Source organism: Hyaena hyaena, unplaced genomic scaffold (genome assembly GCF_003009895.1).
Source record: "Hyaena hyaena isolate Hyena2069 unplaced genomic scaffold, ASM300989v1 scaffold_1854, whole genome shotgun sequence".
In the NCBI taxonomy this organism is placed as follows: Eukaryota; Metazoa; Chordata; class Mammalia; order Carnivora; family Hyaenidae; genus Hyaena; species Hyaena hyaena.
In genome coordinates, this window is record NW_024082487.1 from 133,099 (window position 1) to 155,771 (window position 22,673).

The 22,673-nt window shown below is 37.9% G+C and overlaps 1 protein-coding gene across 1 annotated transcript in view; it reads right to left on the reverse strand.

The window, feature by feature from the left end:
- Positions 1 to 22,673, reverse strand: part of LOC120226842 (laminin subunit alpha-2-like) — a gene marked incomplete at both ends in the record, with an annotated part of 149,517 nt that overhangs the window by 115,400 nt on the left and 11,444 nt on the right. The window contains 2 exons of the mRNA XM_039225007.1: positions 4,131 to 4,342; positions 12,086 to 12,172. Coding sequence (XP_039080938.1) covers positions 4,131 to 4,342; positions 12,086 to 12,172 — 299 coding nt within the window. The remainder of the gene's footprint in view (positions 1 to 4,130; positions 4,343 to 12,085; positions 12,173 to 22,673) is intronic.

Here is a 22,673-nt window from a genome sequence, read left to right on the forward strand (position 1 = left end):
ACAATAGCTAAAACATGGAAAGAGCCTAAGTGTCCATCAACAGATGAATGGATCAAGAAGATGTGGTTTATCTATACCATGGAATACTACATGGCAATGAGAAACAATGAAATCTGGCCACGTGTAGCAACACGGATGGACCTTGAGGGTGTTATGCTGAGTGAAATAAGTCAGGCAGAGAAGGACAAATACCATATGTCTGCATGTATAGGAGGATTAGGAGGAACTTGACAGAGTAACAAGGGGGAGAAGAAGGGGGGGAATGGTGGGGGAAAGGGAGAGAAGCAAACCATGAGAGACTCTTGAATGATGACAAAAACTGAGGACTGATAGATGTGGGGGGGAGTGCGGATGGGCATGGAGGAGGGCACTTGTGGGGATGAGCACTGAGTGTTATGTGGAAACTAATTTGACAATAAACTATTAGAAAAAAAAAAGTAAAAGCAAAAAAAAAAAAAGAAAAAAAAGAAAAAAACCTTCTGCAGTGTGAAGGAAATAATCAACAAAACTAAAAGGCAACCTTTGGAATGGGAGAAGATATTTGCAAATGACATGTCAGATAAAGGGTTAGTATCCAAAATCTATAAAGAATGTATCAAACTCAACACCCAAAAACAAGCCAGTAAAGAAATGGGGAGAAGAAATGAATAGACAGTTTGCCAAAGAAGACATACAGATGGCTAGTAGACATATGAAAAGATGCTCAACATCACTCATCATCAGCGAAATACAAGTTATAACCATAATAAGATACCACCTCACACCTATCAGAATGGCTAAAATTAACACCATTAGAAAAATTTGGTGAAGATGTGAAGAAAGAACTCTCTTAGACCAATGTTAGTGAGAATGCAAACTGGTGTAGCCACTCTGGAAAACAGTATGAAGGTTTCTCAAAAAGTTAAAATAGGGGTGACTCGGTGGTTCAGTCAGTTAAGCATCTATCTCTTGATTTTGGCTCAGGTCATGATATCATGGTGGTGAGATGGAGCACCGTATGGGGCTCTCTGCTGGGCGTGGAATCTGCTTAGTATTTTCTCTCTCTCTTCCTCTGCCCCTCCCCTTCACCTCTCTTTCAAAAAAAGTTAAAAATAGAACTTCTCTGTGATCTAGTAATTGCCAAAACTGAGTGGCTACACCAGTTTGCATTCTCACTAACATTGGCTTAAGAGAGTTCTTTTTTCACATCTTCACCAAATACTAGGTATTTACCCAAAATATACAAAAATACTGATTTGAAGGGACACACACACCTCAAAGTCTATTAGCAGCATTATCAACAATAGCTGACTTATGGAAAGAGACTAAATGTCCATTGACTAATGAATGGATAAAGAAGATGTGGTGTATATATACATATATATATATATATATATACATACACACACACACACACACACACACACACATACATACATACAGTGGAATATTACTCAGCCATAAAAAGAATGAAATCTTGCTGTTTGCAATGATGTGTATTATGCTAAGCAAAGTAAGTCAGTAGGAGAAAGATAAATATCATATGACTTCACTTATAAGTGGAATTTAAGAAACACAACAGATGAATGTAGCAGGGGAAAAGAGGGGCAAACCATAATAACAGACTCTTAGCTATAGAGATCAAACCCAGTGTTGATGGAGGGAGGTGAATAGAGAGATGGGTTAAATGGGAGATGAGTATCAAGGAGGACACCTGTGATGAGCACCGGGTATTTTATGTTAAGTGATGAATTCTACTTCTGAAACTAATATTACACTATCTGTTCACTAACTGGAATTAAAATAAAAACTTGAAAGAAAACCCACAAAGGCAGTATAAAGTTTTAAGTGTCATTTTTAAATGAAATGTAGGACACAAACAATAACCTAAATTGAAAAAGCAAAATACATTTCTTTGTAGTAGTGTACTCTTCATGAACAACCTAGAGGCAACTAAAATAACAGCTTATCATGAATTTTCTTTTCTTGATGGTTCACTACCTATGCACAGATACACTATTATATGTATAAACAGTTATGAAAATAAGTATATTTCTTACTTTTTATATCTTGAAGAGCATTAAAAACCTTCATCTTTGGTATATGTACTTCATGGCAAGCGGTATAAAAATTGGTAATTGTTCAAAACTGTTTTTATACCATATTCTCCTATGTATTCTTATACCACAGATCCCTAATTTACCACAATAAAATGGGTGGAACAATGTCTCCTCAATTTTATGGAGGGGGTTATTGGGAGACAGAAAAAGAGGTCATTAAACAATGAACACAGCCCTAAAATGAGTGAACCACAAATACAACTACTATGAGCAGTGCTACCAAAGGAACTACCACATGTAAGCATCCCAGGCTGAGAGGTGCAATGGACACTCTCTCTGTGCTGGATCCTTTAATCTCCACAGAAAATCATGACTCTTAATGCACATGAGGAAACTGAATCTCAGTGAGGTCACCTGTCTTGCCCAGGGTCACATGGCTAGAAAGTGTTGACTGTAGATGATGCCTTTGAATGGGAGAATTTCTTAAGCCCCTTATGATTTTATACAGATAAAGGGTACTTTTGTACCTATTGGAAATCTTGCCTTTAAAAAAATACTGGGCACCTGGAAGGCTCAGTCAGTTTTGCATCTGACTTTAACTCAGGTCATGGTATCATGGTTCGTGGGTTTGAGCCCTGAGTTGGGCTCTATGCTGACAGCTCAGAACTTAGAACCTGGAGCCTGCTTCAGATTCTGTGTGTGTCTCTCTCTACCTTTCCCTTGCTTGTGTTCTCTCTCTCTCAAATATACATAAATAACATTTAAAAATATTAAAAAATACTAATTTATAGGTGATATCAAATAGATGTTTATTGTCCTAGAGAGTAATTTGTTGTCTTTTATAAATGTTTAATGTTTATTTATTGTTGAGAGAGAAATAGAGTGTGAGCAGGAGAAGGGCAGAGAGAGAGAGGGAGACACAGAATCTGAAGCAGGCTCCAGGCTCCGAGCTGTCAGTATAGAGCCCAGTACAAGGCTTGAACCCACAGACTGTGAGGTCATGACCTGAGCTGAAGTCAGATGCTTAACTGACTGAGCCACTCAGGGTGATTTGTTTTTGATTTAACAAGCTGTCATTTTCAAATGACAAAAAACTGGCACTCATCTTCCAAACCTATGAGGTTTATTACTGAAGTGAGGTGTCCTAGGAGGTCTTTGGTCTTCACAGAAGACACAATAAAAGACTCTACATTTCCAGCAGTCTTTATAATTTTGCAGGTCATAGGTCCCAACAGAATGACTGGAAGGGTCCCTTCTTACATAATGAACTTGACAGTGTGAAGTGTTGGCATCGTAACTGGCTCTACATAAAGATTATGACAGCAGGTAAAGTCGAGGATGGCACATAAAGTTCTTAGGTGCTGACGTGGATTCACATTCCCCTGGACTCTGCTCAAGATTTCCCTTGCATATTGTACTACTGCTAATATAAAGCATTATTTGATTCTATGCAACACTGAATAATGAAGCTAGGGAAGTGGACAGAACAGGAGAAATGCACTAATGAACATGAATGAAGCCCTACAAGAGCTAGTTTTGTGAAAGGGAACACAGAAATATCATTCTGTGAATAGTCCTAAGGTGAAGGTCAATCATTCAACAGTTACAAATGCCAGTGTGTAGAAATATGGGCACCTCTTATCAAATGCAAGAATGTGGAGTTCACATATGAAAGCATAACAGATTAACACCCCCAAACAGGTACTAAAGCAATAATATGGACAGATAAATTCACTTTAAGAAAATGATTACAATTGAGATAAATAATAAGTGGGACTTCCCTAGTTTTTCTAAATTCTTCTCTCTTACCACGGACATAAGTTGATTTTAAAATCTTCCTTCCACATGTAAATAAAAATATGTGCATCCTTTGAAAAACAACACTTTGACAATGCAGCCATTTTCAAAGGATTTACTCTATTAGTACAAAGGAATCTTTTAGAGTATGCAGACTCTGCGTATAGGCTGTGCATCTATCACACATGTATTGCACATAATTTCCTACCCTCCAATCCCCACTCAAGAACTCATCAGCTGCTTTGAGGTGCAATGCATCAATTCTCTCAGGGGCGTCAATAGTTCAGGACTTACGCTGACAGTTCTTTGCATCAACTGCGTCTCCAAAATATCCATCAGCACAGAGCTCACAGTACCGGCCTGTTGTACCTGGCTTACATATCAGACAGGAGCCAGACAAGCTGTCACAGCTGCCAGGAATGGAGAAGTCAAGGTTGTCATTGCATTGGCATGGCTGACATGATCCTCCAGGTACAGAAGGTTGTCCAAAATAGCCTTCTGCACACCTAAGGGGGAAAAGTTCATCAGTGAGTACTTGGGAGGAACTCATAAAGCCCACCGGAAGCAACATTTATGTATGTTTCACACCATCCTCTCCCAGGATAGTACGTTTTCCTTTCAAGTGTTCCTTTTCTCAAATGCAAGGTGATTAAAAAATGTTTTTCTGTAACTGCAGTGTAGATACCAGATGAAATCCTGCCAGCCGCACTAGTAATTAGATTTCAGCCAGAAAAAAAAATCTTGTCACTGGCACTGAAGACGAGACCAAAGCATAATAAGAAATCTGCTGCTGGCACTCCAGAGGAATCCAGGTCCATGTTGGAAAGCCTTTGTAGTGCAACACATCATATGTATCTACTCCAGCTGGTTGTTTTCTGTACAAATATGTAAGGTTCACATTTTTTGTTGTTGTAGCAAAAGCTTGTTATGAGGAAACAGGCTTACAAGGAAATTCTGCAGCGAGAATTCAGAATTTATTAAATAGAAAATTGTGACTCAAAAGCTTCTCCTTATTATTCAAGTGGGGGCTGTGGGTATCACTGACTTAATAATGGGTTTGTATACATTTGCATATCCAGGCAGAGTCAGATTTTCATTGAAGAACCTTTGCCGAGAAGCAGGTATGCCTGCATCTCATGTACGCGCCATAAGGTGATGCTTAATTGTGCCTACAGCTCATATTAGCAACCTGTAGGTCTCTTTTCTTAAAGGACTAGATACCACTCTACAATATATAGGAAAAACAAGTTTGTTTATTTATGAGGCATAGCAGAGGAGAGTTTTTAAATTATATTATCAAATTTCCCTTTATCCATATGTTGTTTCAAAATGCTACTCAGTGTCACAGACGCACAGATCCACGCTTTTAGGAGGCATTGATTTATATTCTACTCTGCCTTCTCTTTCAGTTACGTTTGCTCATGCTTCATATTAAGCCACACTTGTGAATGAAGAAAGAAAACAGTGTGTCTACAGGCTTATAGTCAGGCTGGCTCTGTCATCTGTCTTTTACAGCAAAGCTCAAAATTGAAGGATCCTTCTAGGGAAGGAACAAAACCAATGTGGGGGAATATAATTTCAATAGTCCACTACTTTTATGCTCATCTACTCACGGACATAGAAGTCACTGTGTAGAAAAATGCTCTCTACCATTTGAAATAATGATTTAAATCCATTATATCATATGAGGATATTTTAATAACATCGCAATCATGGAGTAAAGTCATTAATCATTCTACATTTTCTAGAACACGTGTAAGTGCCATAATTATCTTGTTTTATAGAGAATTAACCTTTTATCAAAAATTTAAGTTGAAATTACTAGTTTTCATTACATTCACAAAATATTGTATAAATTGTGGAAGTCATGTTATTAATATTGCTTAGAAGAATTCTGTCACCCACAAATGTAATTGCTTATTAATTACCTATTGTAAAATCTGAACTAACATTCTAGTGCATAAAATTTCCCCCACGATCCTTTCAGAAGTGGTTTTCCATAAAGATAATAAGATACTTTAGAATTTTAACCCAATTCTCCTTGCCTTACTTGATATTCAGAGCTTATGATCATATCCATATATACTCACATCTCATTTTGTTTACTATTAAGAGAGTGACTTTGCTTCACTAGAATAACAGGACGCAATGATCATTATCACAGCCAACGAAAACCCATTATTTTCAGCTCACTTTCCTCAAAGTGACTTACTGCCCTCAGGAGAGATGGCATTATATAACAAGATCTGGGGAATTTTCTTAACATAGATACCAATTAATAAGTCCAAAATTCTCCTACAATGGAAAGAACCTTTAGTTCATGAGAAAATAATTGCAATTAAGTAGAATAACTGAAGAAGCATCTTTTTGTTGTTGTTGTAGGACATGGAAGAAAGCTTATTGAATATATACAACCAGGTTCTATTACTGGTATATATATGTGTGTTTCCACACACAGAATAGTGGTAGCTTTAGAGACATAAAAATGTTTCAGTAAATTACAAAGTAATTCTAGAGTCAGTGAATATTATCCTGCTAATGATATAACTTTTGTTAATAATAATAGTGTTTTATAGACAGATCGAGTTGGATTCACTTAATTAAAATGAGCGTGAATGATAGCTCTTTAGACCTTGCCAGCCTGTTGGATTTTCATTCCACAAATGAATTGTAACTTGAAATCTCAGATTCTCTCATTTCTGTACGCAAGACAGAATGAGGATATTTTTTAGCACGGTTTATTGGATGCCTTGCCACAGTTAGACATCCTGACAATACAAAGCCACTGCTCCTTTCCACATCTGCTAACTCTTTTCATGTCCAATTGCAATATTTTACAAAGAGATCCTCTAACGTAATGAGATTTTAGATACCACAGGCAGTTATGTAAAATGGTTCCCTCCATTGATGACTTAGGAACAGAATTAGCAAAAGCCATGAGAGGGCGAGAAAAAGGACAAAAAGAGTGAAATAATGGTGAGAAGCTAGAGCACATTGGCAAGAGTTCTCTTACTCTGCTCCATCATTTTTGCAATAACTTCTTGCTAAAATACGTGGCCTCTGTTCCCATTATCCATAGACTGAAAACAGTGCTTCAATCTCTATGAGCAAAATAGAAAAGCTCTTGCTTTTTCCCTTCCAGCCCTCCTTCAAAACCTACTGAGCATTTCTTCATCGTACTAACATAAACAGGGCACAGCCTTTACACTGCAGTCTACAGAGAAGACAGATGAGCTTAACAATGAGGCAGGAAGCTACTAGAGATAAGCCAATGTTCTCGTGAAAAACACAGAGAAGGGCAACTAACTCAGATTAGGATTCATCAAGGACACTTTTGGGCTGATAGAGTTGAATTTTAATTTTTTACATGTTTATTTATTTTAAGAGAGAGAGAGAGAGAGAGAGAGAGAGAGAGAGAGAGAACCCCAAGCAGGCTCTGCACAATATAGGGCTCATTCTCAGGAACCTGAGACAAAATCAAGAGTCCGCCGCTCAACTGACTGAGCCACCCAGGTGCCCCTAGAGGTGAATTTTAACTGTTGAGCAGGGTTAGCTTCAGGTGGAGGAGTGAAGAACTGCAGTCTAGTCAGAGGGACCAGGACTGGCAAAGGCACAGAGGGAGAGTGGCTGAGGTGTAAACGGCAAGGGCTGTGCAGTAACACAGGTGGCTGAATCAGCTAAAGGCTGAGTGAGTTTGCCTGCTTATGTGGTTCCTTCCTGCAAATTAGAAAAAAAAAAAAGGGGGTCCTTGCTGAGCATCTGCAGAAAAGTGAAGAGACAGTGGACATACTGAGTACCCTGGACTCTAGCTCCCAATCTCTCCCTTGGCTGAGTACTTCTGTGCGGTATACAAACTGCACAACCACATCGGAGAAGACGTTGGAACCTTCCTGGCATCACAATTTTCCTAATGGTGCTACCAAGTTAACTATGACTGTCTTGCTTTAATTTTCTGTAACTCCACACTCTGCATTGGGACCTCCATGGTTCAAGGAGATTCGGACAAGAGTAGAAATTCTCACCAACCCATTGGTAACAGGGCAGTTAGACTCAATTCAGAGTCAGAAATATATGAAGCAGAGAATACCTAAGTAAGATTTGTGAATTGAAATTTAAAAAGCAAAAGTAAAATTTTCTGATCTAGAATATGAAATGTGGATAAAACTGTAGATGTATTTTCCAAATTTTAAGATACTAGGCTCTAATACTTTTTGTATGCTCAGGGACCATTGTGAAATTTGTCTTGACATTGACCTCTCTCCCCTCACTTGCAGAGGAGTTGTTAAAAACTGGGCAGCCAGAGAGGGGACCGGATTAAAGGGGTCCACACAGCTCATTAAGTTTAATGTGGTTCTATGTATCCCATTGGGTCAATTTGCCACAGTCTTTTTAGGTGTCTCTCCATTAAGAATATGTTGGTGAGGCTACAAACTTACTCTGAAAGTAGCTTAGTGCCCAGGAGAAAAAGGTGTCATCAGCATTTAGCTCACCTTTTCTCCACATTTTAAATTTCTTTTGATGCTCCGACACTCAGCCCTTTTTGCGCTTCTAGCTACTTTCTCTTTGTTTTTCTATCTTTTTTCCCTCGTGACCAGATGATAGATACCCAGAATCTTAGCAAAGTACCATGGTGAATACCTCATTCCCTTACCCCACTTTTGTTTTTCTTTTGTTTAAAACATTCTCCAGAGGAAAGTAGTAATACTTGAAAGTATACGTGCTGTGACCCCAGGCAAGTTTCTGAGAAGTGTAACTTGTGTTCTACATGTTATAGAATATTGGTCAATATTTTAAGCGAATAACAACTTGCAAAGGCAGAATCAGACCTATAAATACAGAGGAAACACTGTTGCCACAGGGGAGGTGGGTGGGGGACAGATAAAATAGGCGAAGGGGAGTGAGAGATAGATTTCCAGTTATGCAATGAATAAGTCATGGAGATGCAACGTACAGCATAGGGAATATAGCCAGTGATACTGTCATAGTGTTGATGGTGACAGATTGTAGGTACACTGGTGGTGAGCATAGCATAATGTATAGAGTTGTCGAATCACTATGTTGTACACCTGAAAATAATGTAACACTGTGTGTCAACTAAAAAAAAAAAGAATATTAGACAATATTTTGTCATATCTTGTTTTGCTGCCCTTGTATTCATGATTGTTTTCATTCCCTCAATTCTAGAAGCAAGACCATTGTGGTACATGACTGAGTGAAGGGATCTGACAAAGACCAAAGCAGAAACACAGGAATCTTCTAGACGTCGGGCTCCAAAAGTCACCATTTCTATGAATGTGACCCTTTCTGTTGCAATTCATCCCCCAACAGAAAATGATGTGAAGGTGGAAAGGCAGATGGAGGAGAAAGGATGAGAATAGAGTTGGTCAGTCCCAGTGTGGAGTGAAAGCAGCAGAATGAATCCTGTATCCCCACAAGTGGTCCAGCAGGTCTGAAGGGAAAGGTGGTCAGGAAGACAGGAAAAAGGAAGAGGTCAGCAAAAATACTCTTGGATGAATTACTCAGGACTGATTGGCTCGCCATCCATCCATTGCCCCCAAACACACACACACACACACACACACACACACTCACTCACTCACTCACAGACATACACACAGAGCACACATAAACTCATGGCCACACACACACACACACACACACACACACACACACACAAACTTATAGCCACACACTCAGCCACACCCACACTCATTCCCTCAGGTATTCAAGCTTGTTGGTACTAAGTAAGCTTGTTAGAACTTTGGTTCAAGCCTGGGAGATGGGGAGAAGAGGAAAAAAAACTCAAGAAAACCCACAAATTTTTACAGTAATTGACATATGACACTGAGTAAATTTAAAGTGTACGCGACTGCGATTATGTTTCCAGGCTCTCACAGCTCCCACATATGAAGATTTGGTCTCACAATAGAAATTAGATTGACATCAAGAATATAACGTTATAATTCCTGTCCACCTGAAGTCCATTCTTGCTACAGATTTAAAAAATCAGGAATTTATGGACACACAAGATTAGACAATGCTGAGTTAGAGCATAATATACAGACTTGAATCACTATGCTGTATGCCTGAAACTAATGTAACATTGTGTGTCAGTTTCACTTCAAGAAAAGAAAAGAAAATGCTGATTTAAACACATTAAACAGATTTCTTCCATCCAGGACATGTCAGAACTTTTTACATGCTAATAGACACTTTTACTTGCGTGATCACAGAACTCTATTCCAAAAACATCTACAGTTTGGGAAACACTGCTCAAATTCTCCAGTGCTGATTTTATGTAGATTATGTGCACAAACTGATTACACCAATCAGTTACAGAATGGGTCTGATTACAAGAGTTTCAATGTAACCAGTTTCTCCTTCTTGCTCTGACCCTTATTCTCCCTTCCTTCTACTTCAGCCTGAACATCCCCCCAAATGTTTCTCCTAATATTTTGGATCCATCTCATAATAGACTTTTGAGCTCATATCAATACAAACAAATGAGAAACCCTAAATATTCCTGGAAATCCCTAATCCAAATTCTGGCTAGAAAAATATAATATTCCATCTTCCATACAATAATCATGTAACATTATTTTTGATGGAAAAACTTGGAGATAAGACGTTTCATTTGATTAGCTTACATATGCCCATTTCTATTTTCGTCTTGAGCAGATTAATAAAGATTTTAAACAGAAAATCATGCTTACTGCCAGTTATTTCCTTCCTTGGTAATGTTTATGATTCAGATTAGAATTGTCTCCAGAATGCAGTCAACCATTTTCATCCACATGAAAGATGGGAGCTGCTTGAAGGTGAGGATGGTATAATGCATCTGTTTATATCCTATACCTAGTCCAGTACCTGGCACATGGTAGTTGCTAAACTGATGTTTGTTAAATAAAATGTAGAATTTCAAAGTGTAGGTGATTCAAAAATTATTGTCTACCATGTATGGAAAGCACAGAGCATGAAGCAAAGCAGTACAAATCCATCAGAGACAATGCTCACCTAGATAAGTGGGAATTAATGTCATGGTATGAAAGAACAACTGTCATTTTCTAGTTGATAAAAAAAAAAAAAAAAGGTTGCCTGTAGTGAATCGGGGGGGTAGGCATTTGATGTAAATCTGTCTTGGCAATGATATGTTCTGCTATTACAGTAAGTAACATACATGGGTCCTCCTTTGTTTTTTGTTTTTTTTATTTCACACAAAGGCCTTCAGTTTCTCAATTGCAAATAAATCATCCTTATTTCAGTTCTATTCTTCCATTACTAATTTACAGATGTCGCCATGCTCACAAACAGTACTTGTTGCTATTGGGAACTGTCATGGTCACTTTGTCTGTAGATTGCTAGCTGTTGGCTATATTCTCTCTGGGTGATTGGCTCCTGCTTCATTAACTTTATGCACCCTGGTTGAAATAAGGGGACAGGGGACAGGAAAGGATGGGCAGAAATGGCCGTCTGTGGTGTTTGCTTTGGTGATAATTGGTGAACGCAGGTCACTTCCTCTGCTTTCCCCTCCCCCCAGTGATGGCAGCAAAGGGGATTATTTTCAGTGCTAAAACCAGAGAGATGTTGGTATACTTGTCAATGATATCAAGGGAGAATTTCCTTCCACTTCTACACAGAGACTGAAATACAGAAAAATCTTTTACAAATTTTTCAGATGAAAAATAATCACACAAATTACATAAAATGCTATCTATGGTTCCACTGCAAAGCAAATAAAATCAACAGGAATTAAAATACTGGCTTAGAAGTACTTAGAGGAGGATATAAATCATGATGATAAATCATATTTTATTTCTATTTTCAAATATATTTAAGGTGAATTATAGACCACTTGCTGAACTATGAACCACACATTTAAGCCACATTTTAAGAACAAAAATCTAATTATGAAAAATAAATGGTGCCAACATAGACAGTAAGATAAATCTTAAAGTGCATGACTTTCCACTTGAGCAATACTTTCTAGAAAGATTGTAGGTTAATGCTTAAGCTTTAAGATTAAAACATTAATCAAACATTCTCTGAGTGAATGGAGATTTATAGAGCAATTTCTAGAGAATAAATAAACTATGAAAACAAAATGCACTTGTTTGACCCACGCAGTGAGAAACTTGATTTCACCTCAGTGAGTGTGGCAGCTTTTCGGAACCAGAACGACGGATAATGCCTCTGGTATTACAGCTCCCAAGGTAGAAATCATGTTGAAAGACAGTGTGGTGCATGCTTACCTCTCACAGCGTGGTCCCGTGTACCCAACACGACATGCATCACAAATCAATCCAAGACTTCGGTCTAAATGGCACGTTGGGCTAAAGCTGTGTGGATATTGTTGGCAAACAATGGAGACAAGGAAGAAACACATATACAATGTCATTAGCCACATATTTTCATTTATCTTTCTCCAGAACTGTTGTGACAAAAGGGTGCAAGCTGGTCATTTTCATCTCACAGATAGAGATTAGGGTCTGGCCAATCGAGGAGCAAATGACATTGCTGTTTCTGCAGACGTGACTGTGGCCCAGTGGAGAGTAGTAGCCTTGTGGCATGTTATTAACTGACTTTTGACCGTTGTGGGTCCATGAACATCAATAACAAGTGGCCCTATCCAGTTGCCTTTCAGGGATACCCCAGGCCCACCAAGACATGGCGTTATATACTTTCTAGCCAAATCCTTCTGAATTTGAAGCACCACAGAAACATCTGTTAGAGATTTTGGAAAATTCAGTATGTGATCTTGGAAGTAATGGTGGTAGCGGCGGGTTTTCTACTTTCAGCACTGGTCCCACGAGTGTGTGTGGGTGTGTGTGCACGAGTGCAAGAGTGTGTATGAGCTGCTGCCCACATGGACTCATGGGCATGCTGTTTACACAGATGAAATCCTCCAAAAAGGATTTTTCAGAAGAGATAAAGCATGCATATTCTGCTTAAATTTACAATAAAACCAAACAATCCAAAAAAACACCAAAAAACCCCCAAAAACCAAAAAAAAAAAAAAAAAAAAAAAAAGCTCTGCTATTCTACATCTTCTGGCATGTTCGAAGGTTCTCTCTCTCTTTGTATATATTTCCAGTTTGGGTCTGAAGTAACAGAATGGAACAGCAAATTAGGGGCCAGCACAGTAATTCCATAATTACATGGCAGCGTTAGCCTTCACCAGCATGTATAAATCCAGCATATTTCTCTGCCAAGTGAGAGACATCTCTCAGGCAGGGACCCATACCCCAAGATTGACACAATTGCTCTCTGAAGACCCATGAAGCCTTCTGAATTCTGTGATTTCTGCTGCTCTGCCATTTTCAAATAAAATGCCCCCAATTAATCTCTCTCCCATTATGTTTTCCCTAAATAGATTTATTTTTCTATTAAAAATGACAGGACAATTCAATAGAGGATTGCTTGATGGCTAAATGAATTAAGGAGTGAATGACAAATTAAATAGTGCGAGTCTTGATCTTGTTCTGCTCCTGATGCTTGAATGACTTTGGAACACGTTCTTAACTTTTGTGCAGGCCACATCACAGGTACTACTTCCAAATAATATTCTTCTGGCTTAACTCCTAGAAGTCCTGCAAAGATTTAATATTATTTTTTAATGTTTTACTTATTTCTGAGAGAGAGAGAGAGAGAGCAGGGGAGGGTCAGAGAGAGAGGGAGACACAGAATCTGAAACAGGCTCCAGGCTCTGAGCTGGCTGTCAGCACAGAGCCTGGTGCAGGGCTCGAACCCATGAACCATGAGATCATGACCTGAGCCAAAGTCGGACGCTTAACCGACTGAGCCACCAAGGTGCCCAGGATTTAATATTATTTTTGATAGTAGAAAGTTATTAGGACCACATAGTTCTAGCATTTAAAACATTGCAACTCAGTGGAAAGTCAAAATGAATGTGTTGAGGCAAGGGGAGGGTGGAACGCCTGGTTTGGGGTACCCGGAGCTTATAAATATTATCCAGATAAAAGACTCCACAGGGTTGTGATGGCTGCCAGGAGGAGCAGAACCAAATCACAGCCAGCCTGCGCTCTGTGAGGGGAGGGCCTGGCGCCTGTCACCCGTGACCTTAAAGGACCTCACCACGGATGGTTTTTCTTGGCAGGCGAGTGACTGCATTAAAGAAAACAGGCACATGTAAAAATGGAAAGAAACAGATTTTTTTCCTCTCCTTACCTCAAGATTTGCTATTGTTTTCAGACAGAAAAGGGAGGACTGGATTTTGACAGATCTCTAGAACACATGTACCCCTTCTTTTAAAATTGGCATTCCATAACTGTCTCATCATCTAGGGACAAAGTGACTCTAACGAGAAGCCCTAGGTCTCCCACTTAGGTGGGACTAGAATGATTGAAAGAAAATCATGCCAACTATTTTTTAAAATCCTAAATTAGTTTACTGTAAGTCATGTCGAAGGTGCTTGACAGGGTTTCTGACACTGTAAAACCGCAAAATAGATTTCAAATTCTTAAATATACTCATGTGTCAGTTAAAACCAACAGAAGGAAAGCAAAATGTACCCACTGACAAAAATCAACACCTTTTCAGGAAAAACATTAAGGAATACCAATATATTAGATTTGACTAGTGCTTTGCATTTTCAGAGTGCTTTTACAAACAATTTTATCACATTTTCAAAAAATCTGATAAATGGGTTGCGGCAGGCATCATCTGTCTTGCCCAAGGTCATTGCTAGTAACCAGGAGACTTAAGCATGCAACTGAGGACTTCTCATTTTTAATTTGACATTCTCTTCTGCCTCCAATCAGCCAGAATCATTTTACTGATAAGATGTACAAACACTGAAACTTTTGGTAATATATGTACTTGACACAATGCATCTAAATAAAACAGAATTCAGGGGCACCTGCGTGGCTCAGTTGGTTAAGCATCCGACTGCAGCTTAGGTCATAATCTCACAGTTCGTGGGTTCGAGCCCTGTGTCAGGCTCTGTGCTGACAGCTAGCTCAGAGCCTGGAGCCTGCTTCAGATTCTGTCTCTGTCTCTGTCTCTGTCTCTGTCTCTCTCTCTCTCTATCCCATGCTTGTACTCTGTCTCTCTGTGTCTCAAAAATAAACATTAAAAATTTTAAATAAAACAGAATTCAATATTCTTTAAACAATCTAAACTGAGGGCTCACTCCCTTACTGCTATTACAGTTGCTACTATGAAGTGGAGGACATTAAACAACAAAAATAAAACGAGGAGAAAGGAATATGTACAACAAAAAACACATACAGAATTTGTTTTGGCAAACACAGCAAGTAACTTGACACTGATTTTGGCCAAAAAATGAAGCTAACTATTCTGTGACAGAAAGAGGGAACTGTGAGATCATTGTTGACTTTAAGTGATTCCAAGATTATGTCATTTAACTCTAGTTGGCTGGCTCTACAGCAGAAAGACTGTTCTGCTTCCTGAATTATCCACTTCATGCCACAGAAGACTCAAGCGATCCAAGAACAGCAGGCATTTGCCACAAGTAGGAGGAAGATGAGAAGCTACCAGTGGACTAGATAGTAAGGAGCTGCACATGGGGATGCTCTTTTCTTTTCTTTTTCTTTTCTTTTCTTTTCTTTTCTTTTCTTGTTTATTTCTTTATTTTGAGAGAGACAGCAAGCAAGCAGGGGGGTTGCAGAGAGATGGAGAGAGCAAGAGAATTCCAAGCAGGCTCCATGCTGTGAGCACCAAGTCCCATGAACTGTGAGATCACGATCTGAGCTGAAACCATGTTGCTGCTCAACTGACTGAGCCACCCAGGTGCCCCTGGAAATAGTTTTTCTTTATTTTTTTAAATGTTTATTTGTTTTTGAGAGAGAGAGAGAGTCAAAAAGAGAGAGATACAGAGAGAGGCAGACGAGTGTGAGTGGGGGAGGGGCAGAGACACACACACACACACACACACACAGAATCTGAAGCAGGCTCCAGGCTCTGGGCTGTCAGCAGAGCCCGACACAGGGTTGAAACTCGCAAGCTGTGAGATCATGACCTGAGCCAAAGTCAGACGCTTAACCGACTGAGCCAGCTGGGTGCCCTGAAATACTCTTTCTTAATAGATGGTTGAACATAGACTCTTATATATATAAGGATTCATTTATAAGTATGTAATATGTGTATGTATATGTGTATATGTATAAGTATGTATGTGAATAGAGGTGTTTGTGCTAACATACATGCATATGAACTGAAAGATACAATTGGCCTTGTTCCAAGAAGAATTTATTCTACCTATCAAAATACATACATTAAGAAAAAATGGGTGTGTCTGGGTGGCTCAGTTGGTTAAGCGACTGACTGTGACTCAGGTCATGACCTCACAGTTCATGGGTTCAAGCCCCACATTGGGATCTGTAAGGCTTGAACAACTAGCTCAGAGCTTGGAGCCTGTTTCAGATTCTGTGTCTCCCTCTCTCTCTGACCCTCCCCTGCTCATGCTGTCCCTCTCTCTCTCTCTCTCTCTCTCTCTCTCAGAAATAAATACAACATTAAAAAAATTTTAAAAAAGGAAAAAAATGATGCAATAAAGGTTAAAGAGAAAAAACCATTCAACATAATGTATGTTTAAACATAATGTATGTTTAATCTTAAACATAAGAGAAAATGAAGGGTATATTTAGAGCACAAAATGCATATCATAAGGTATATTTATTTGAAAGTGGCAGTCAACATATGGCTTTGAGTTTTCTCTCTGCTAATGCAAGAGGGAACTGCATTGTGCTTAGGACTGTAATGTGATATGAAATAACCACCCTTCTGCCACTGGCACGAAATCTCCATCATTATAAAATTGGGGCTACAAAATCAGGGCATGCTCTATGTTTGCATACACAATAAGGGAGCAGAGCTCCTGCTAACTGTAACCTTGAACATTCGGGTCCGGAAAGAGAAACCAGAAGGGACAAGATGGGTGTGAGTGAGGAAGCTGCTGCAGGAAAGGCCATAAGAAGGACCCCAGCACCACGGCCCATGGAGCAGAGCATTGAGAGGAAGGGAGAAAAACGAGGGGAAAACTCATCTACCTCGTGATTGTGGTTTGGACCACATGAAATTTTGAAGTATCTTTGTAAGGTTTTCTCCATTTGGGTCAATGATCTCTGTTCTTATTCTCAGGAGACCCATTAAGCAAACACATATTTCTTTAATTACCTTCAAATAATATGAAATCTCATTTAATATCCATAACTGGGGTTTGTAATTAGATTTGGGTTATTCTCTGTGTGTTTGCATGCTATTTTTTCCTTTAATTTGAGTTTCTCATGCAGCAAAATGAGAGACTATGCTCTACCTAGTAAAGCCTTTCGTAATGATAAAGTATGAGAGCAAGTTCTCTGCAGAGTGCCATATTAAGTTATAGCAGCAATTTCATAACACCTTAGACGTTTCTGCCAAAATATGTTGATTTGTTTCAATTTTGAGGTATTTAATTACTTGTTAATTAAACCTGCACTTTCGCAACATGCTCTAATTCCGAACATTTGCATTAGCATAACGGTCACCAAACCCTAGGATTACTTAAGATGAACATTTGCAGTTTGTCTGATGTGAAGGTTTGTTAATTTTCTTTTCTTTCTTTATTCCCTTGCATCTCTTCAATGTCTTTGTAACTGTTCTGATATCTATAGACCCATTGGAGAAGCACAGAGAGGTGAATCAGAATATATGGGTTCTAACACTGGATCTGCCCCAAGCAAGCTGTAATAATCACGATCAATCTGTTTAATTTCTCTAGAGTTCATTTCCCCTTTCTGGTATATGGGACTAGTAAAATACATCACAATCACTCATGCTGACATAAAACAATGTGTACAGAAGTGCTCTAAAACATCTAACACACTCTAAAATTTCTACATAATGTTGCTAAATATTTCCTTAAGTTTACCTTTTGTCTTGGAATATTTATAATTCTCTATTAAAACTATTAATTTTAACAGCCATAATTCAATGTAGTTTTTTCAGTGAGACCAAAAGTCCATTCTAGAAGTGTTCCCTTCTTTGAAAAATTTGAATTTTACCATTCCTGATGCATTCAAGGAAGTAGTATTCAAAATGATATGAATTTTATGATATAAATGGTTTCAATAATATTGTCTATTTGAACACATTCTAAGTGTTTAGAGGTAGGCATTCATGTGTCTCTTTCATATTGTATTTAATCCATAAGCTATATGATGCCAGAAATTAATGAATATAAAACATTTGAAATATTTATATTTTTACTTGCTTCTCTACAGACAAATTTTACTATGTAGTTACAACCTATAGCTAGAATATATACATCACCAAAATGAGAAAGTAGGCAAAAGTGGACACTGTAAATAGTTGATGAAGTCGATATATATGTATGATTTAAATATTATATGCTTGTCTGTATTCATATATCATAATAATTATACCAATCAATCTCTATCTCCCTACATATTTGATTTATTTAACAATATTATCTAAGAAATTTGGAGCCAAAATGCTTGTGATCTATAAGATTTATGATCAAGGATTAAATAGATAAATCACCAAAGCAAAACTATCACTAAGCCTTATACTTCTAGATGAAGGTTGCAGTAACCTTTAGCTGATTTTTTTTTCCTGAATAACCTGTGAAAATCTGAATCCCATCATCTGGATTATTTGTGACTATTCAATTTATTCATCAGAGTTTTCAACTCAGATTATGATACTAATGACATTTTGAATTTTTTAATTTTTTTTAATGTTTCATTTATTTCTGAGAGAGACAGAAAGAAAGAGAGAGAGAGAGAATGTGAGCAGGGGAGAGTCAGAGAGAGAGGGAGACAGAATCTGAAACAGGCTCTGAGCTGGCTGTCAGCACAGAACCTGACACTGCGCTCGAACCCACGAACTGTGAGATCATGACCTGAGCCAAAGTTGGACGCTTAACCAACTGAGCTACTGAGGTAGCCTTTGAAATTTTTTTTTTTTTTGAATGAAGAGTTCCCTAACTGTTCCATTATTGATTTAAAAATAAAACATTTCAGGTTATTAGATTACAATGGGTTTTTCTAATCACAATTGCACAGCTAAACTATGTTATTTACCATGCTGTTTTAAATTTAAAAGTCTTTAATTTTATTTTAATGTTTAGTTTTGAGGGGGCAAAAGATAGAGCATGAGCAGGGGAGAGGCAGAGAGAGAGGGAGACACAGAATCGGAAGCAGGCTCCAGGCTCTCAGCACAGAGCCCAGTGCTGGGCTCGAATCCATAGACCGCAAGATCATGACCTGAACCCTAAGTCGAACACTTAACCAACTGAGCCACCCAACCACCCTAAATTTAAAAGTCTTTATAACTTCAAACACAGAACTCATATTTTTCAACTAAGTATATTATCATCCTCTCCTCTTTCAACTTATAGAAATGCTATATTTAAAGCTAGAATTTAAAACAGGTTACTGCTCTATTTCCAGTTCTACTTCTAATGATAACATTATTATTTAATAATTATTTAATGTAAGAAAAAACATCTTAAAAGTTGAAGGTTTTTAAATACTTGGTGTCGCTGATGTTATTGAGCTGTCTTTTTTTTTTTTTTTAAATCAAGATCTGTATAATTATATCAAATTAGAATACACATACTTGAGGAAATACCATCATTATAACTGGGACCTGATCCTTTTGTCACTGATGGATAGTGACACTGACTTTCTGTTTTCTTTCAGGAACACAATTAGAACCTATTATTAAAATTAAAGTAGAAGCACAGTAAACAGAAAAGGATGGGCCATGAATGCCTATAATTACCCAAGCAAAGTTCTCTCCCTAATGGCTCTTCTGCATTTATAGTAATGTTGGTCAGACTGGAGGATAAACTCATGTCCAATCAATTACATAATAATGTATTGGACTAAGATTCACATTGTACAATCAATGGCAGGTCTGCTGCTAACAGCTATGACATTTTGCCTGAGAAGGAGTGCCATAAATGAGTGACCAAACGTAAGCCCCCCATTTACCTCATTGAAAGTGAGTGTTGAGCAGTGAGTTTCTAGTGTATTGGATAGTCCTGGAAAATTTCATTCAGACATAGTGAATGAGAAGGTCCTCTAACCATTCACAAGTATATCAGTGAGCAAAGATTATGTCATATTATGGCCAATACAAGGATGACTCACCATAGCTTATGAAGGAATTTAATTTATTCTATGTTTATTATTTTCCAGAGGTTTCCCTTTTGCCTTTTTCATCTTCACTGATACCCTTTGGATGCTAAAGGATCTTTGGTTTTTTGTCTATCCAAGCTTGAACTGTAAACTCTGGAAATATTTTGATCACCAATATGCATTAACCCAACTGCTCATTTAATTGTTTTTAATGTTATCACTAAAATCAAATGTGTGATTTTCAAAGAAATCCTCAATGTACATTGCAGAGGAGTAGAAAGTACATTGACTTTAAACTTAAAATTTCAACTCTGATACTATTTTTTAATCTTTTTAATTTAATTTAATTTAATTTAATTTAATTTTGAGACAGAGAGCGTGCACCCACATGAACAGCACAGAGGGAGAAAGAGAAAGAGAATCTTTTTTTTTTTTTTTAAATTTTTTTTTTTAATGTTTTATTTATTTCTAGGAGAGAGAGACAGAGACAGCGTGAGCAGGGGAGGGTCAGAGAGAGAGGGAGTCACAGATTGAAACAGGCCCCAGGCTCTGAGCCGGCAGTCAGCACAGAGCCCGACGTGGGGCTCGAACCCACGAACCGCGAGATCATGACCCAAGCGAAAGTCGGACACTTAACCTACTAAGCCACCCAGGCGCCCCAAGAGAAAGAGAATCTTAAGCAGACTCTGCACTGTCAGCACAGAGCATGGCACAGGGTTTGATCCCAGGACCCTGGGATCATAACCTGAGTCAAAATCAAGAGTCAGATGTTTAACCAACTGAGCCACCCAAGCACCCCTGATACCTTAATATATGACTCTGATAAAGTTATTTAATAATAACCAATCCTAGTCTCGGACTTCCCATGTTGAATCATTGTTTTACGTGCTTGGTGTATTTTAATTTACATAATTTTCACAACCCCATAAGAAGGCCTTATTATCACAACTAATGATGAAAGAACTGAGACAGAGCATTTAAGTAATCTTGCCAGAGTCACACCGCTAGAAAGTTTAGAACTCAGCATTTAATTCAAGGAAATCTAGCTTCAGAATTGGTTCCATAATGCTAGTTTCCCACTTGGAGCCTTTTTTTCTTAATCTATAAAATGGGACTAATATTTACCCTATTGGACTGCGTAGTGCTATACCTACAATATAGTAGTCTGCTTCAATTAAATATTAACTCGTTCTCTTTTTTTACTCCAATGACTAAGGTGTAAGTAAAATGCTGAAGGAGGTGGATTCTGGAGAGGAGAATAAGGATTTCATGTGGGCTGAAAAGCAGAAATCACAATTTCAATGAGGACTTTTAAACTTAATGACAAAATCATTCTCAATGCCTTTAGCATATAGTATTCATAGACACTAACAAAAGACAATTTTCATTAGCAGTGTCTTGGATAAGGCGTCACTCAAAATATGGCCAACTTGATAACACTGTTAGGTTCAGACTACAGGCGACAGATTTAATTTTTTTTAAAAATCGCTTAAAATTTAAGCTCTTCAAGCATTATCACAGCATTTAGAAATAGCTGGAAAGTGCCTAATATAATATCAACATTATTAAGCACTAAACTTACCTTTAAGAAGAGTCTCCAAAAAAAAATCCCTTTTGCTTAAACTTATCATTATTTACAATTTTTTACTACTACAAAAACATTGGGTTTTGATCAACAAAGTATGCCCCATTAAAATAATAAAAATATTTATGATTCAAGGTTTTGCTTAAGTATTTGCTTAAGGATGGCCAGCTGGACAGAATGAGAATTAGTGCAGCTCTAATAGAGTATTTCCCTAAATGGTGAGGGGAAGAGGCAGACAAAATGTATACGTCTCAAAGTCTTCTCCTGGGGCATCTGGGTGGTTCAGTCAATTAAGTGTCTGACTCTTAATTTTAGCTCAGGTCATGATCTCAGTGTTCATGGGATGGTGACCTTCCTCAGACTTCACGATAGGTGTGGAGCCTGCTTAGGATTCTCTCTCTCCCTCTATCTCTCTCAAAATAAATAAACATGAAAAAAATGTAAAAAATAAAAGTTTTCTCCAAGACTCCAAGGTTATTTTTCTAGATGAATAATTAGAACATGTTTATTTTTTAATTTTTATTTATTTCTTAAAGTTTATCTATTTTTGAGAGAGACAGAGAAAGCACATGTGTAAGCAAGTTGGGGAGAGGCAGAGAAAGAAGGAGTAAATCCTGAACAGGCTCTGTGCTGTCAGCACGGAGCCTGCCACGGGGCTCAATCTCATGAACTGTGAGATCATGACCAGAGCTGAAATCAAGAGTCAGATGCTTTACCAACTGAGTCACTCAGATGTCCCACTGGAAAATTTTTTAAAAATAAAGAATAAAAAATAAATGACTGAAAAAATTGAATAAAGTTTTCATTAAACTGTTTAAATATTTTGTTTATGCCAAATAAAGTGCTTATTTTCACCCATATTTCAATATTGATATAGTTTAAATATAGTTCTTACTGCTGTAACTATTTTAGTAAGATAAACTGATATATATCATATATCATTTGATAATATGATAAACGATCCCTCCATAAACCAAGGGATAGAGTGAGTGCTTAAAGGTCAGCTAGACTGGTCTCTTACTTTTCTTTCTTAAGAGACTGTGAACTGCTCAAGATGCATAAATAAATCGTGTGAGACTGGGATCCAAATGAGCAATATTTGTACTAATACAACCATTGACCTTTTAA